This window comes from Mus pahari, chromosome 7 (genome assembly GCF_900095145.1).
Source record: "Mus pahari chromosome 7, PAHARI_EIJ_v1.1, whole genome shotgun sequence".
NCBI classification, from domain to species: Eukaryota; Metazoa; Chordata; class Mammalia; order Rodentia; family Muridae; genus Mus; species Mus pahari.
The window spans coordinates 52419665-52434015 of record NC_034596.1 but is presented as its reverse complement, the minus strand read 5'-3'; the positions used below and the strand labels follow the sequence as shown (position 1 = coordinate 52434015).

The window sequence follows — 14351 nt, the reverse complement described above, 5'->3', positions numbered from 1 at the left end:
TATAAAAGCCCTAGCAAAGAGAAAATATCTCATGCTGGGTTAAATCCTTTGAAAATAAGAAAAAAGTGAAGGATTCGCTTTCACAGACAGACACTATATACAACTATTAAATCAGTTTGCAGTAAGATAAAAAGGGGAACGAAGGGTATCAAAGGTAGATTAGTGAGCAGCATGATGAAAGTATTTCTGTCTTCTGGGCTCTGTAATTGTCAGTCACAGAGAACACCTTATTAAAGAGATAGGAATGATACATTTGTAGCCACAAGTTTCATGACCAGAAAATACTGGTAGACCCTCACTCAGCTTGCTCTCTGCTTCAGTGTACAAGTCCTATTCCATTTCTGTTGTTATTCACCAGCAAAAATCCTTAGTACTTGATATCTTAAAGTTTTCTTCTCATTCTTTGTACTTTCCTGCACATGTAGCAAATACACACATAGGAAATAAGTAGTATTTTGATCTTCGGAGACATTAGCACAGGATGTTGTTACCACAGCCATTCAAAGCTCTGTTGACCTCATTCTTAATATATCAATCTTATTATGAATTTATTCAACAAGATACTTGATGTGACTATTATCTAAACATAAATAAAAATGTGAATTTAAACATGGACCTAATAATGTGTTATAATTTTTTAGTTAACTTTTAAAATTGTCTCTGCCTTTAGGACCATCAGAAACATGCACTGTTTTTATAAAAGGTATTCTACCTCTGAATGACATAGCTGTATTGCTGAGTATACTTTTACAAACTTTAATAGTTATGACAAATTTTTATCAGAATGGTATTCAGTTTAACACAATAAAAACTATAGCCACAAAACATAATATCCGAAGAATAATTTTTTCTTCCATTTATTTCTCTTCATTTTCCTGTCATATTTCACCTCTTACATAGAAAACTATCTTTTAAACTTTTAGTCAAAATGAGAAACTGTGAAACAAGCCACATAACAATTTGAACCTGACTGCTACTTTGCAGAACCGACATAGTATAGTGTTTGTTGTTGTTGTTGTTGTTGTTGTTGTTGTTGTTGTTGTTGTCGTTTTAGACAGAGTCTTACTGTATAGCCTAGGTTAGCTTTGAACTCCTCTGAGCACTAGGATTATAGACTTGCACCAGCCAGCACCCATGAGCAAATTCATTTTTAATCATAAAGTTTGTTCCATTCAGGAAATGGATTGTTGCAATCGAGAGTCAACTTTAGATATCCTTTGTATATAAAGCAATACTAGTCAATAGTAATAACCTTGAAATTAAGTTTTTAAAAAAATGATAGTCTACAGGTTACATTTCTTGTCACCAACACAGTAATATACTTTATCTAGACTCAGTGGAGTAGTCATGAAAACTGTATTCTTCAGGGAATGCGAGGAGAGCCCAGTGGTAGAATATGTGTTTACCAGACTCAGAGCCCTAGCTGAGCTCATGACCTAAAAGGGGAAGAAACTCTGTGTGTGTGTGTGTGTGTGTGTTTACATAATTCTGTTCATGTAAAACTTCCTGGTTAACAGTATCTACTAATAGTGATGACATTTAAATTTAAAAAGATTTTTCATGTAACTTTACTTAAATAGATATGGGAGATTTCAGTGCACCATAATTGATCCATAAATTTTATAACTGTATTTTCTCAAAATGTACTGTCTGTGCACTAGACTGATAACTTAAGGGAAATTATTTTCATCCCTAAGGTCATTGAGGGAAATACTGTGATGTCACACCGTGTTGATCTTCCATAACTACATTAAAATGTTATTAAATTTTTCTTGACCTTTCATTTTTTTAAAAAAAGTTACAGGAAAAATTGTTTTATCTTTGTCAGAAATGAATGTGAAAAATATCAAAGATATTGTGAAAATATCAAAAATATATATATACACACACACACATACATATAGATATAGATATATATAGTACATTTCTTCTAGCTGTAAACTTGAAAACAAAAATCTTGACCCTGGCCAGATTACAGTGATAATTTTAAAATATTCATATTTTTCCCTAATGTTACCTTCTTTTTTCAATACTGTCCTGGGGTGTTTTTTATAATAAAAATTATAAAGTGCTATTAAGGAACATAATTCTACTTTTACTGTGTACACAATAAATAGTTTGTCTTTCTCAATTTCTCCATTAAAAATGCACCCATAATTATTCTAGTACTATGTATTTTTATTATATCAACCATAAAGATTGGGTAGTATATTTGAAATTACTTGTAAGCCTCTATTACTACCTTCTTTTGGGTTGTTTTTCAACATCTTAGCTATTGAATTCTTTAACAGTTAAGGAGTTGACTGATAACTTTATTACCAACATGTATAATATGTACATATAGATACATCTATACATATACATATAATTACTTTTAGAAAAATCTATGATTAGATTTTTATCTAGAGAAAAATTATAAAAATTATTTCATTATAAAAGTTAACAAATTCTAAAATATAATTATTAAAATAAATTATGTCATCAAAATTAGAAACAAGAACTTAGGGTGCCTGTGAAGACAGAGTGGCACCCAGCTCCCCTCATTCTAACCTCAGTCTTGCTGTTAATCCCATGCTAGGAACACATGTGTAAGTAGGTTCGGCTGTGTGGCTGGCTGTCAGCCTTTCTGAATCTTTAAGGAAGACATGTCAGCAGAATTAGACAATGGTTTAGGTACTTTGAGCTCAATGTCTTTTTAATGCTATTTTAAACTTTCCTCCAAGACATTTAAATAATCTAAAATAAAATATTTCAGCTCCTTCAGAAGATACTTATATAAAAAAAACTAAACATTACTTATAAGTGCCGATATGAAAATCAGTTTTCTTGAGTATATTAGCACAATCTATAAATGTGTTTGATACTTTTAAAAATCAGATTCCTGCTCAGTCTACTCAGGAGGTTAGTCTGAATATGTTCTGTTCAGTATCTTGAACTTGGAAGTTTGGCTTTTATGCTATTGACCAGTAGATAAAACTGACTTAAGTAACATAATCTGTGGAAATAATTGCTGAGTTCACCTTTCATATAGAACATTCATTTGGATGTAAAGCTTTTATAATAAAAATAATAAAGTAATGATTGAGTGTGGGACACTGCCTACTGCAGTCTGTGGTCCCTTTCATTCAATTCTAACAGCATTCTGTGCAATTTTACAAGGAGAAAGAAATGGCCCGTCCCACCACCACCACCCAACACACACACACACACACACACACACACACACACACACACAGGTGGTAAGGTCAGCACTGTCCTGCCCCTGCCTGCCTTCAGAGCTCCTGATCTCAGCACCACACTGGCCAGCAAGGGAGGCTGCTCTCGGCCCCGCCCCCTTGCTGTTGCTAGGGGAGAAGGGGAGCGAGGGAAGGCAGGAGGAAGGGGGGGAGATTATTCAGTACCCACCATGTTTACAGCTCAGAAACTGTTGGTGGGGCTCTACTTTTTCTCTTGAAAAGTCCTTTTAAAAAGAGTTCTAGGGTTGCCAAGGAAAACGTATGTTTTGAAATCAAATTGATCTGGAATTAAATTGTAGTCCTGACATTTATACCACATGAAGTCAAATCAGTCTGCCCTGCCAGTTTTCTCATTTGTCAAGAGGTAAAATGCAAGACGCCTGGCCTGGTTTATTCAGATCTACAGTAATAGTCTTTGAATGGCTTACAATGAAACCACTTGTTTGTCTGTATTTCTGTTCAGTTTGTTTTGAATAATGTGTTGCTTCCTTTATGATAGTTTGGGGCTGAGGCTATGTAATCTTAATCATTGACTGTAAACAACATTAAAAAACAGTAGGTTTATTGGGATAATCTGACCTTTAAGGTTGTATTTTATAGCACTGTCAACATAAGAGAAGATAACCCCTTTGATTTCTAGAAGTTAAATCTAAATGTATGTTACAGATATTCTCCACGTTGGAATGATTACATTTCATAGGTGATCATTTACTCCAAAAAATATTTCTAATAGTTTCTACCCTTCCTTCCAAATCCTCAACTGTTGTGATTCAAAGCCTCCCATTTACTCTGTGAGCTTTTTATGTAGCCATACTTAACTTTGTACCTGTTACATACCAGACTCTGCTACACACTATTAATCTCCACAGCTTAACAAGGTAATTATTGTTGTCTCCATTTCACAAATAAGAAAATTACTCCAGTCAGCTTGCCCAAGTAAATAACTAATAAAGCAAGAGATGGACCAGCGGATAAGGTGCTTGCCACCAAGCCAGACAGCCAGAGTTCAGTTCCCCAGGAGCCACATGGTAGAGGTAAAGAACTGACTCTCACAAGCTACCTTCTGACTTCCACACATGCATCATGACATCCACCTATGCAGAGAGAGAGAGAGAGAGAGAGAGAGAGAGAGAGAGAGAGAGAGAGAGAGAGGAGAGAGAGAGGAGAGAGAATAGGTAGGTATGTAGATAAGAGGGAGGGAGGGAGGGAGACAGACAGACAGATAATAGATGTAAATATATAATTATTATTGTAATAAAGCAAGAGACCAGAAGCCTCGGACCCCACTCTGACACATTCCCATTGTGGTTTGTCTAATTGAAGATACTTTCAAAGTTACAATATTTTAAAGACTTTATTAGCCAATAACTTTAGGAACTTTTAAAGTGGTCATGTTTGTCAGCAGATAATACAGACCAAACCAAATTAAATTTTAAGAAAACGTTTATGTTTCCATTTGAAATGTCTGTGGTGCCTCCCAAGGTCATATCCATGATATCATCTATGATAGTTTATTGTGATCAGCATGCAGTGTATATCACCTTGTACAGTCAAATGTAGACACAGTCTGTGGAGTGCTGTGGAGTCAGAGGGTTAGTGCATAGAAATAGGAGCCCTGGGTACTTTTCAAGCTCCCCTGGAAGATGCAGAATGATAGAAATAACTCAGGAATATCTTTATGATTCATACGATGTAAATCAATAAGTAGGAAAAGTAGGATATAGTAGGAGATGGCAAGTGTGACTTTATCCTTTACAAATCCAATACTGAGGCCTGCCTCCTGGGAGCTGCTACGGACTGTGGCTGTGCAGAGTACAGTCCCCACGCTTCATTCAAGAGTGTAAGCTTGAGACCTACCCGGCTGTGCCTCCATTCATTTCATTTTAATTACATGAAATTTAGTCATTTTAATGTGGCTATAGCTGTCTCATTACACAGTGCCTATCTTGAGGTCTTATGACCAAATTGTGAGACAATAAAGACATAGGAAACCTGCTGGTTTTGAAGAAAGTATTTTCTAACTAGAGGAGCAGGATGTGCAATCACTACCCAAAGATCAGCTTTCTTTTCTGTTGCTTAAAAGTAGTGAAAGAACAGTGCTTCTCACTGTCAAACTGCCTTCAAGACTTAGAGTTTCAGCCAGTGGAGACAGCTCCAAAGATTCTTTAATACTGGGTTTGAGGAGTAAGAATTACGGGAGTAAAGATTCCTTACTGAGATGCTTGAAAGCAGTGCTCTTCAGTAAAACTCCCGTGGTGATATACATGTCAGGTGTCTGCTCTGTCCAAGATGGGAGCAACTAACTCAGCACTTGAATATGGTGAGTGTAGCAAGGAATTTAAATTCTTAGTTTTAATTACATGAAATTTAAACATTTTAATGTGACTATTATCCTATTATACTGTCTATCTAAAGATCTTATGACTGAATTGTAAGACAGTCTCAGTGCAGTGAACACATTAGACAGTAGATGTTTCTCAGCTCTCTCACGGACTCTTTTCCTGTTCTCTTTCCTATTTGAACTTGTTTTGTTAGTTGGTAAGTATGGCATCTGACCTTGGGGCAATGGCCATTGTGGAGCATCAGCACCTTAACCCATTGCATGCCAGTTGTGTTCATAATAGAAACCTGGTGTTGTGTTGCTCGGGTAACCCATGCTTGCAGTCTCCCTCATGTCTGCCTCTGTTGGCTCTTTTGTTCTCCACTCTGCTCGCTAGTCCATTTCTTCCTTCACAGCAGAAAGGCATGCACTGCTAGCTCTGTGCTTCCAAACCTCTGCTAGAGACGCTGCCCTCAAGTAACAGCCCTGGGAGGGAAGACCTTTCCACACAGCAGCACCTACCTGCCCCAGGAAGCTCAGCTACCTCTCCTCGCTGGCTTTTCCAACCCTTGTGCCAGGTTTCCCTAGGTGAATTGTGGACATAGAGTCTCTGGATAGTCCAGTCTGCATTGCTGTGACCCAACTCAGATCTTTGGCAAGAGTAAACATAAACAAAATGCTTCCTGCTTTATTTATTTACTAGGCCAGCTTCATCTCAGTTAGGAAGGGTTAGAGAAGATACCTTGGGCGGGCCACAGTGACAAGTTAGTCTCCATTAGATACGTGTATTTGTCCCTACGTATAATTGTGCCATTTAGTCTTTAAAAGTACTTTGGAGAATTCCTTGGGTGGTATATATTCTTAACATATATCTCAGTAGGATCTGTATAAGGAGTACATTTTTTTCTTTTACAAATATGTATACCTTCAGTTTAAGCATAAGTATTTCATTATGTAGAAACACTAGCATAACTATTCCCGAGTATCAGTGATGCTCTGGAAGAGCTGCCCTCTAAGTGAAACAGGGTTTTCCTCGGATGTGCTTTGCCTATTTTAAAACTGTATCTGCTAGTCCTACTGCTAGCTATAAAGTCTGAGCTGAGGAACACAAAGGCAGATGTCTAAAGACATTTCCTAAAATCAGTTTGTCTCTTCTTTCCAACTTTCAAATGAAAATCCCTGTATTTCTCCCAAGGATCTGTCTCCTCCTTCTGTAGCCTACTTAAGTGCAGAGCATGGTCTCCTAAGGCGCTTCTGGTTTGGAGCCTGCGTGTGGTAGTGTCAGATCCTCTCCGGCTGTCAGTGATCAGGCTGCTCTTCCTTCTCACTTCCTTTGCCCTTCCCTGCATGCCAGTGCTGCTTTGGATCCCTGTTCTTTCAGGCCCAAAGATTTTACTTCCAGTTGCTTTTTCCAGGACCGATGATGGTTGCTTTCCTTAATATGATGGCATGAGTCACCAGATCACAGGGTTTTAGTAAGCTTTGGGGAACAAGTCTAGGACTTAATTTTTTTACCTCTAAAGTCCTTACAAAGGGTTGGAATCCTGCTTCAGATTAGCAGCAGAAAGGCTGTTCTGGTGTGAGAAGCTGAAGAATCCTAATGTGCTCGTCTTTCCTGCAGGATCCTACCCAGAGATTCCACCCAGTGACGCTCCCACAGCAGCACAGGTAGACGGGGCTGATCTGGCCTCTCCCATGTCTCCTCGAACTAGCAAAAGCCGCATGTCCATGAAGCTGCGTCGGTCCTCTGGCTCAGCCAATAAATCCTAAGCAGACGAGCAGCCTGGCAGTGAGCAGCAGTAGCCGCCCTGAGCAGCAGTCGTGTTAACTCTTTCAGGCCTCGCCTGTTTGCTATAACACACATGCTCCTTCCTGTGCATTTATTTGAAAAAACACTGGACTTCAAGTAGTTTTCAACTTACTATTTTAAATTTGGACTATTTATTTAATTCAGTTTTTTTCCACACTCCAAGCTGCCATATTTTGAGGGTTGAGTTTTATTCCATACTTGATGTTCCTAGATAATCATGTCTAAGTGGTGTTACCTTCAAGTTCATGATGAATGTTGAGACAAAATATAATTGGACATATAGTCTTGTGTTATTTATTGTGCCTCATTACAACTTTATGATTCAATAACTACATAGTTCTTACTAATTTTTTTGGCGGTGCTGGGAATGGAAGCCAGTATCCCAAGCATGCTAGGCAAGCACACAGTCCCTCACAGCCCAGAGCTACACATTTACATTAATGGAAGCGTTTAGAAAACTAGAGCAAGTCTGCACATGTGTTTGTCACATAGGCTGTACACAGAGTGTGTGTGTTACAGAGAAACACTCTTCCCGGCAGTGCAGCAGCTCAGATTCCACCTGAAATTGCTCACCTGTGGTAACAGTTCCTTCCCAAGTCGGTGTCTCACTTCCTGGCAGTGCAGATGACAGCACACTCAATACCCAGGAAAATCGCCACTGAACTTTGATCTCTGTTTAGCTTCCAGACAACTTTGTTCTGCTTTTTTAGGTAGCATCACTGTTAAATGCTGTTTCTGTTTTGAGGCTCTGGTCCTTTACTATTGACCAGTTTATCCTGGTGTGTCTGTGTACTTTCTTAAGTACCAAAAAAAGGTGATGGAGAAAAAGGTGGAAAACTTGTTTTTGCTCAAATTATGTGTATTGTTAAAAAGCAATGGAACATGACCCACAAGTCTAAGTTAAATATAATATAATATAATATAAATATAATATTTTAGTACTAAATTTGGCTGCAGGTGCAGGTTGGTATGCACCCCACCTCCAGAAGTATTTCCTGTAGTAAATAAGCAGCCTCCTTTTGTTTAACATGGGCATCTCCTAAGGAAATGTAGCATGATTGATACCAACTGCATGTGTAAATATATCATCCTGACAAACCACAGAATATAAATTATGTATCATTCATGTAGTGTCTACAGATTTGTAATGGGACAAAAAGATGACATGGTATTTAATAAACAAAATAAAAATATTCTTCACACTTCCTGTCCATGATCATATTCTGTTGTGTGTATTTTCAGACACTGGGAGCTGAAACATACCCCTGTGGTATCTTAGCTAATCATGAAAAGTAAAGAATTGAGTTCGTTCTCAGCATCAGGATCATGTCCCCCCCCCCCCCCACGTCAATGCAGGCACTCACTAAGGACCAAAATCAATATGGCCAACTCTTGGAATTGGACTTTTTACATTTTCAGGGTTTTTAAATATATTTTCGGGAATAGAAGTTTCTACCAATTTTTTCTAAGCAAATATTTAGAGTTCCCGTGCACTTCTTTATGGAAATTAATCTTATAAATAAGAACAATCAAATGAGAAAAGACAGTCTGTAGGAATGTGATTAAACACTGTAGAGAGTTTCCCTGCAGCCAACAGAAAGAAGTTTTCAAAGGAAAAATCAAATTTAACTCCTTCCATATTTCTGTTGGATTGATAACTGGTAACAAGATGGGGAGAAAATGCTGACTTGAAACAATGAAACTAATTAGCACCACTTATTTAATTCCTGTCATCTCCAGGTAACAAAAAACAAAAAACAAAAAAACAAAAAAAAACTTGTTCTATTCTCTGTTGCATTCATGGTGAGGTGTTCCGCACAGTTTTAAAAAGTAGTTGCTATTCTCTCTTGCATGGCGCTGCTATAGTCTGCAGCTAGACTTCAAAGGAGGAATTCCTATTGCATTTCAGCACCATTATATTCATTTGCAAGATACAGTATCTCCTGCCTTTGTATTCTGTCAGAATAAGTCTCTCAGAATCTAAAGGAAAACACTGAGGAGGTAAGAAATGTGTCTTTAAAAATACACTGTATTCAACCATTTCTTAAGACAGAATAAAGCAAGCACAGTCTACATACATTTATTAGGCGGAACCATTCTTACAAATCCATTTGTCAAAGAGCTCTCTGCCAGTGTCCCAGACTCTGGCTATTGAGGGAATAGTTACAGAATACACACTGAATATGATTTACAAAAAGAAATCCAAAAGTTACTCCTGAAAAGAAAACATAAAATATTGAGTGAATTGCCATTCAGTTCACGGTAGAGTGCAGGTGTTAACATCTCCCTTAGGTCGAGCAGTTTATGATGTAATATGCAGCAGATTTACAGCATAATCATTACATAATTTAAGTGAAATCTTGCTATAAAAACATTCACACTTTAGGGACGAGTATTGTATTTTTTTTAAAGTTATGTAAAAGAAAATGTTTAAGTAGCTCCTAATTCAGCACATGAAATAGTAAACTTCAGAGGGCACACCAGCTCCTTCTTACTAAGCAACACCTTCCCTGCCTCCAACGCCTAATTTAAAAAAAGGGACTAATACATTCAATTAAGGAAATAAAGTCCCAGGGACATTATCACACCAGACAGCAACAACTTCAGATTTCCTGTCCATTTACGCGGGTCTGAGTCTTCCCTCCCTTCAGGTTTGACATCAGTCACATAGCTTGATTCACAGAATATACAAGACAAAAAAAAAAAAATCTGACTTAAGTGCCTGTGGTGGCAAAAGGAAAAAACGTTGGTGACTACCACTTTAGGTAGACTCTTGTGTAGACAGACTTGCAGGCATTCACTGCGATTTTCCATAGGAACTACAAACCCAAGGGAATCCATTGGGGTCTCCAGCGTTTTAAGGAAGGGGAAATCCCATTCTAGTGGGAATGAGGACTTGAAGCTGTCAACGTTGACCGTGAATTTTTATGCCAAATACATACCTGCTCTAGAGAGGGGGTTTTACATCTTGTTGCCCTCGCCTGAGGCAGATCATGACTGAAAGAGTTTTAAGAGGGAGGTATGGGAAGGAAACTGGAAATTGCAAGATGAAGAGAGCCCCACAGGAGTTCCTGTATTGTTTTCTCCAAGCCATTCTCGAAATCTCGACAGGCCTCGGTCCTCAACAGCCAGGCCTCAGTGGCATCTGCAGCAGCAGCACTTGCCGGCTTTCGGAGGGGTGGCACTTATTGATGTGCCGGGTCAAGCCTGGGGAGCTAAAAAAAGTGGACGGGCAGTACTTGCAGGAGAAAATCTGCTGAGTGCTACCATCGGATGCCCCTCCGGGGCCTGCTTCCGAAGGAGCCCCGACCAAGGCGGGCAGCAGCAGCTCCTCGCGGACAGCGTGCCACAGCCGGTGCTTCTCTCGAATGTCCGCGGACGGAAAGTGCGCCCCGCAAAGCGGGCACGCAAAGGTGAGTGGGGCCGTGCGCTCCGAGCCAAAACCCGGGGTTGGTGCACGGGCCGAGCCCGTCTCATGGGTGCCCAGGTGCTTGCGCAGATAGGCTTGGCGACGGAACTTTTTGTGACAATACGGGCACACGAAGACCTCGGATGTCGCTCCTGCGTTGGCACCGCTTGGCCCCGGCCCGTTGCGCCCTAGAATCACCTCAGGGTAGGGAGCCTGGGGTCGTGCGGACTCCGGGTGCACTAGAGCCTGTAGGCCGGGTCGCGGGGCGCTGTCCCGGTGCTGACCGTCCCCGGAGCTGTCCGGAGCCTGAGGGTGCTGATCGTCGGTCCGCGGCACGCGGCCATTCTCCTTGCCCGCTGCCAGGGAAGGGTCCGGAGGAGTCAGAGGCGCGTGGGGAGGTTTACTCGCAGGGCAAGCAGGCGTGGGACGTGGCTTGTGCCAGCGGCGGTGGGAGGCGAGGTTCGCGGGGCAGCTGAAGACCTTGTCGCACTCGGGACAGCGGTACTCGACGCGCACGATGCGGGAGCAGCGGTGCTGAGCCAGAGCGAAGGGGTCTGCGTACTGGTGCTTGCACAGCTGGCAGATGAACTCCCCCAGCGGGGTACGGACGCCGCCCAGAGCCCGTGCAGGAGCCCCGGGCTCCTCCTCTTTGATCTTCAGACCTAGCACCGGGGACGTGGTCACCTCATCTGCGAAGCTCAGCCTCCTCACCGCTTTAGGTTTCCTGACGGCTGCGGGCGCTGAGGCACAGCCTGGGGCACTCTTACCGCGGCGCTGGAGGCCATGCGGGGCGGGCACGGGGACGGGGATTGGGACGGATACAGGGACCCGCGGCGGTACCAACTGCTCCCCGGAGGTCGCGGCCGCGGGCGCCGCGGAGCAGAAGGCGGTGGCGCTGGGGAAGGACTCGGCGGAGACCGGCGAGCGCAGGCAGCGCTCCAGGAACGCGCGGCGCAGCTCGGGGCCCGCCGGCCTCGCGGGGCTGGGGCCGGGACCGTCGCCGCCACCAGCGCCCCACTCGGCGCCGTCCTGCGGGGGTGCGAGGCAGGGGTACCCCAACAGCCCCCGACCAGGCTCCTCCGGCGAGGGTTGCGCCGCGAGGGGACCCGGAGGAGGGAAAAGCGGCTCCACCGGGCGCGCGCGGTAGGAGCTGCCCGAGCGCTTGGTTCGCTTCACCAGGAAGCCCCTCGGCATGGTGGGTCGGGTGCCCCGAGCTAGGAGGGCTGGACCGAGCCGGGCATGCGGCCGCCCGCTTTATAGCTGAGACGCCGGGCCGGACCGGGCCGGGCCCCTCCGGCTGTGCCGGCCAATCAGGAGTGGGAGCGGGTCCCGGGGCGGGGCCTCCACCCGGCGGGGCGCCCGGACATCGACGCGGGAAGGCTAGCGGGCACGAAGGGGCCTGGGGCGCCCAGTGCAGCCTCCGGGGACCTCGTACTGGGGATCCAGGAGCCACCAGCCCGCCACGCGCCGAGAGTTGACCGGGCCGGCGCCTGGGCGTCGCTCTGAAAGGTTCGGCCGCCTCGTGAGGACAGAGGGACGGCCGCCGCGACAGGGCGGGAATCAGCGCGGGAACGGGTTAACGTCCCTCTGCCAGTACTGAGCTGATGAGAAGCTGTGAGCGAACTGCAGGGCGGCTAAATCCACCGCCCTGTGCCTACACTTGACGGCGGGAGCACGTCTGCCATCCAGTATCGATCGGGACTGTGCGCTTCTGTGATACTATGAGAATTCATCTGGGGAGAAGAGCTCTCGGCGCCGCAGATCGTGCGTGCTGGCAAACCTCTGGAGCTCAGGACGCTGCACGGTTCGGGCGCCGAGCTCTTGGCTGATAAGTGTCCCCTCCCTTGGGGAAGAGGAGTGGGGAGGGGAAAGGATCTAATTTTCGACTGTCCTCACATAAAGTGGTTTCTCTGTTCACACTTTCCACTTAAGCTACCCAGAGACATGACTTAATGCCTAACTGGCCTGTTTAGCATGGAGGAGATTGAGTGAGAAATGCTGGTGGAATCGGCATTACACCTGCTTCCCTCTACATGACAAGAGACACTCTGCAAAAGATGTGCAGTACACCAACTCAACAGATTGTCCTCTGGGCCCCTTGCCACCAGCCGGGCACTTCGTTATTGTTGTTGTTGTTGTTGTGAACCTGAAGAGATTTGTAGGTTTGTAGTACTAACTGAACAGTGAAATAATTAACCCTATTCGACAGAGGTACCACATCAGCCTTTATAACAAAACCCACGAAATGTGAGAAGAGGAAAGGGAAAGAACCTTGCTCGGAGCTCCTCGATAAACAGAACTGAAAGAAGACTAAGTAAAAGTGGAATGCAGGCTAAGAGTCCTATCATCAGTGAAGTAATTTTACATGGAGGACAGTATTTAAGGAAAGAGACATGAAGGTTTATTTATCTCTGGTGATGCATCAGGTTATGCTTAAGCAGGCGCGCGCGCGCGCACACACACACACACACACACACACACACGCAAACAAGTTTCACAAAATAATACTTAACCAAATACACTGGCTCCTCTGGTTTTCTGTTCTGTCCTGCTGTACTTAAGGACTGGATTAAGCCCAGCGGTTATGATGCTTTCCATTAGACAGTGTAGAGCGAGCGGTGTGCAGTAAGTGTGAGATTTTACAATCAACATTCCTAACCCGAATCATTAAAATGCTAAGGTGCTAAGTAGGTTGATAAGCTCGGTTTCCCAAGCTGGTCATTTCCGACATGTCAGTTCCCTAGGTCCTGACTTCTCACTCAAATTCATCTTAACCTACCCCTTACTCATGGGGCTTTTCCCCTGAACCAAAGCATATTGGCTCACGTTTTCCACCAGCTCCAGTGCTGCTCCCCCACCCTCTTCAATAACAACCTTCCTGGAAAACAATACCACAGAGTACACCTGGATTTTTTTTTCATTTTTAATTAACAACTTTCTAGAAAATATGGATAAAGAAAACTCTTTACCACAGTATTATTGGTGATTGTAAATAAGTTGAGATTACGTCGAGGAACTCACCTTTACTGAAGATGATGAGTTAGCCATCAGCATCAAACATAACCCAGAGTACATTATGACACTAAGCACAAGCCCCGGGATGTGAAGGTGCTTGTGTACTGCAGAGCTCAGTGAGGAAGGATATGGAAATGTTGTGATGCTCATCCACTTAGTAAGAATTTTAATAGTTTTTGCAGTTTTTAGATCTTTAAAGTGCCCTGCAAAAAGTATACATGGCTCTGGTGATCAGAAATAAAAAGAATATCACACACACACACACACACACACACACACACGGCTAAGGTTAAATGTGGCAGCTTTCCCTAGGATCGCTCAACATGAAACCGACTTGTGTGCTTGTGGACATTCCCCAGATCCCTACCAGAGAGACCTGACCCTGCCAGCGGAAAGTCACTCCTTCAGTTAAAAAAATAGACTTTAAAATGCTGGTAACATATAGGACTCGGTGTGTGCCTCCCATGGGCTATCCTAAGAGATTCTTCAGAGTGCCAGCAACCCTTTCTGTTCTCACACTAAGACACACGATAAAGATGAGGTTTATGTGCGATCTTGGTG

The 14351-nt window shown here is 43.2% G+C and overlaps 2 protein-coding genes across 11 annotated transcripts in view; one reads left to right on the top strand and one right to left on the bottom strand.

Annotated features, from left to right (window-relative positions):
* The window catches only part of Ralgapa1 (Ral GTPase activating protein catalytic alpha subunit 1), a 221187-nt gene extending 212608 nt beyond the window's left edge, over nt 1-8579 (top strand). For 3 of the 10 annotated variants that reach the window (XM_021201484.1, XM_021201490.1, XM_021201485.1), the window contains 2 exons: nt 5772-5774; nt 7178-8577. In XM_021201484.1, coding sequence (XP_021057143.1) covers nt 5772-5774; nt 7178-7326 — 152 coding nt within the window. In that variant the 3' untranslated portion in view covers nt 7327-8577. Of the gene's footprint in view, nt 1-5771; nt 5775-7177 lie in introns of all 10 variants that reach the window. The other 7 variants (XM_029540678.1, XM_029540681.1, XM_029540677.1 and 4 more) reach the window with 5 other exon arrangements.
* An 851-nt stretch (nt 8580-9430) lies between these two features.
* On the bottom strand, nt 9431-12506 carry Insm2 (INSM transcriptional repressor 2). The gene has a single exon (XM_021202751.2). The coding sequence runs from the start codon at nt 11967-11969 to the stop codon at nt 10488-10490; it is 1482 nt and encodes a 493-aa protein (XP_021058410.1). The 5' UTR covers nt 11970-12506; the 3' UTR covers nt 9431-10487.
* Between the last annotated feature and the right edge of the window lie 1845 nt (nt 12507-14351).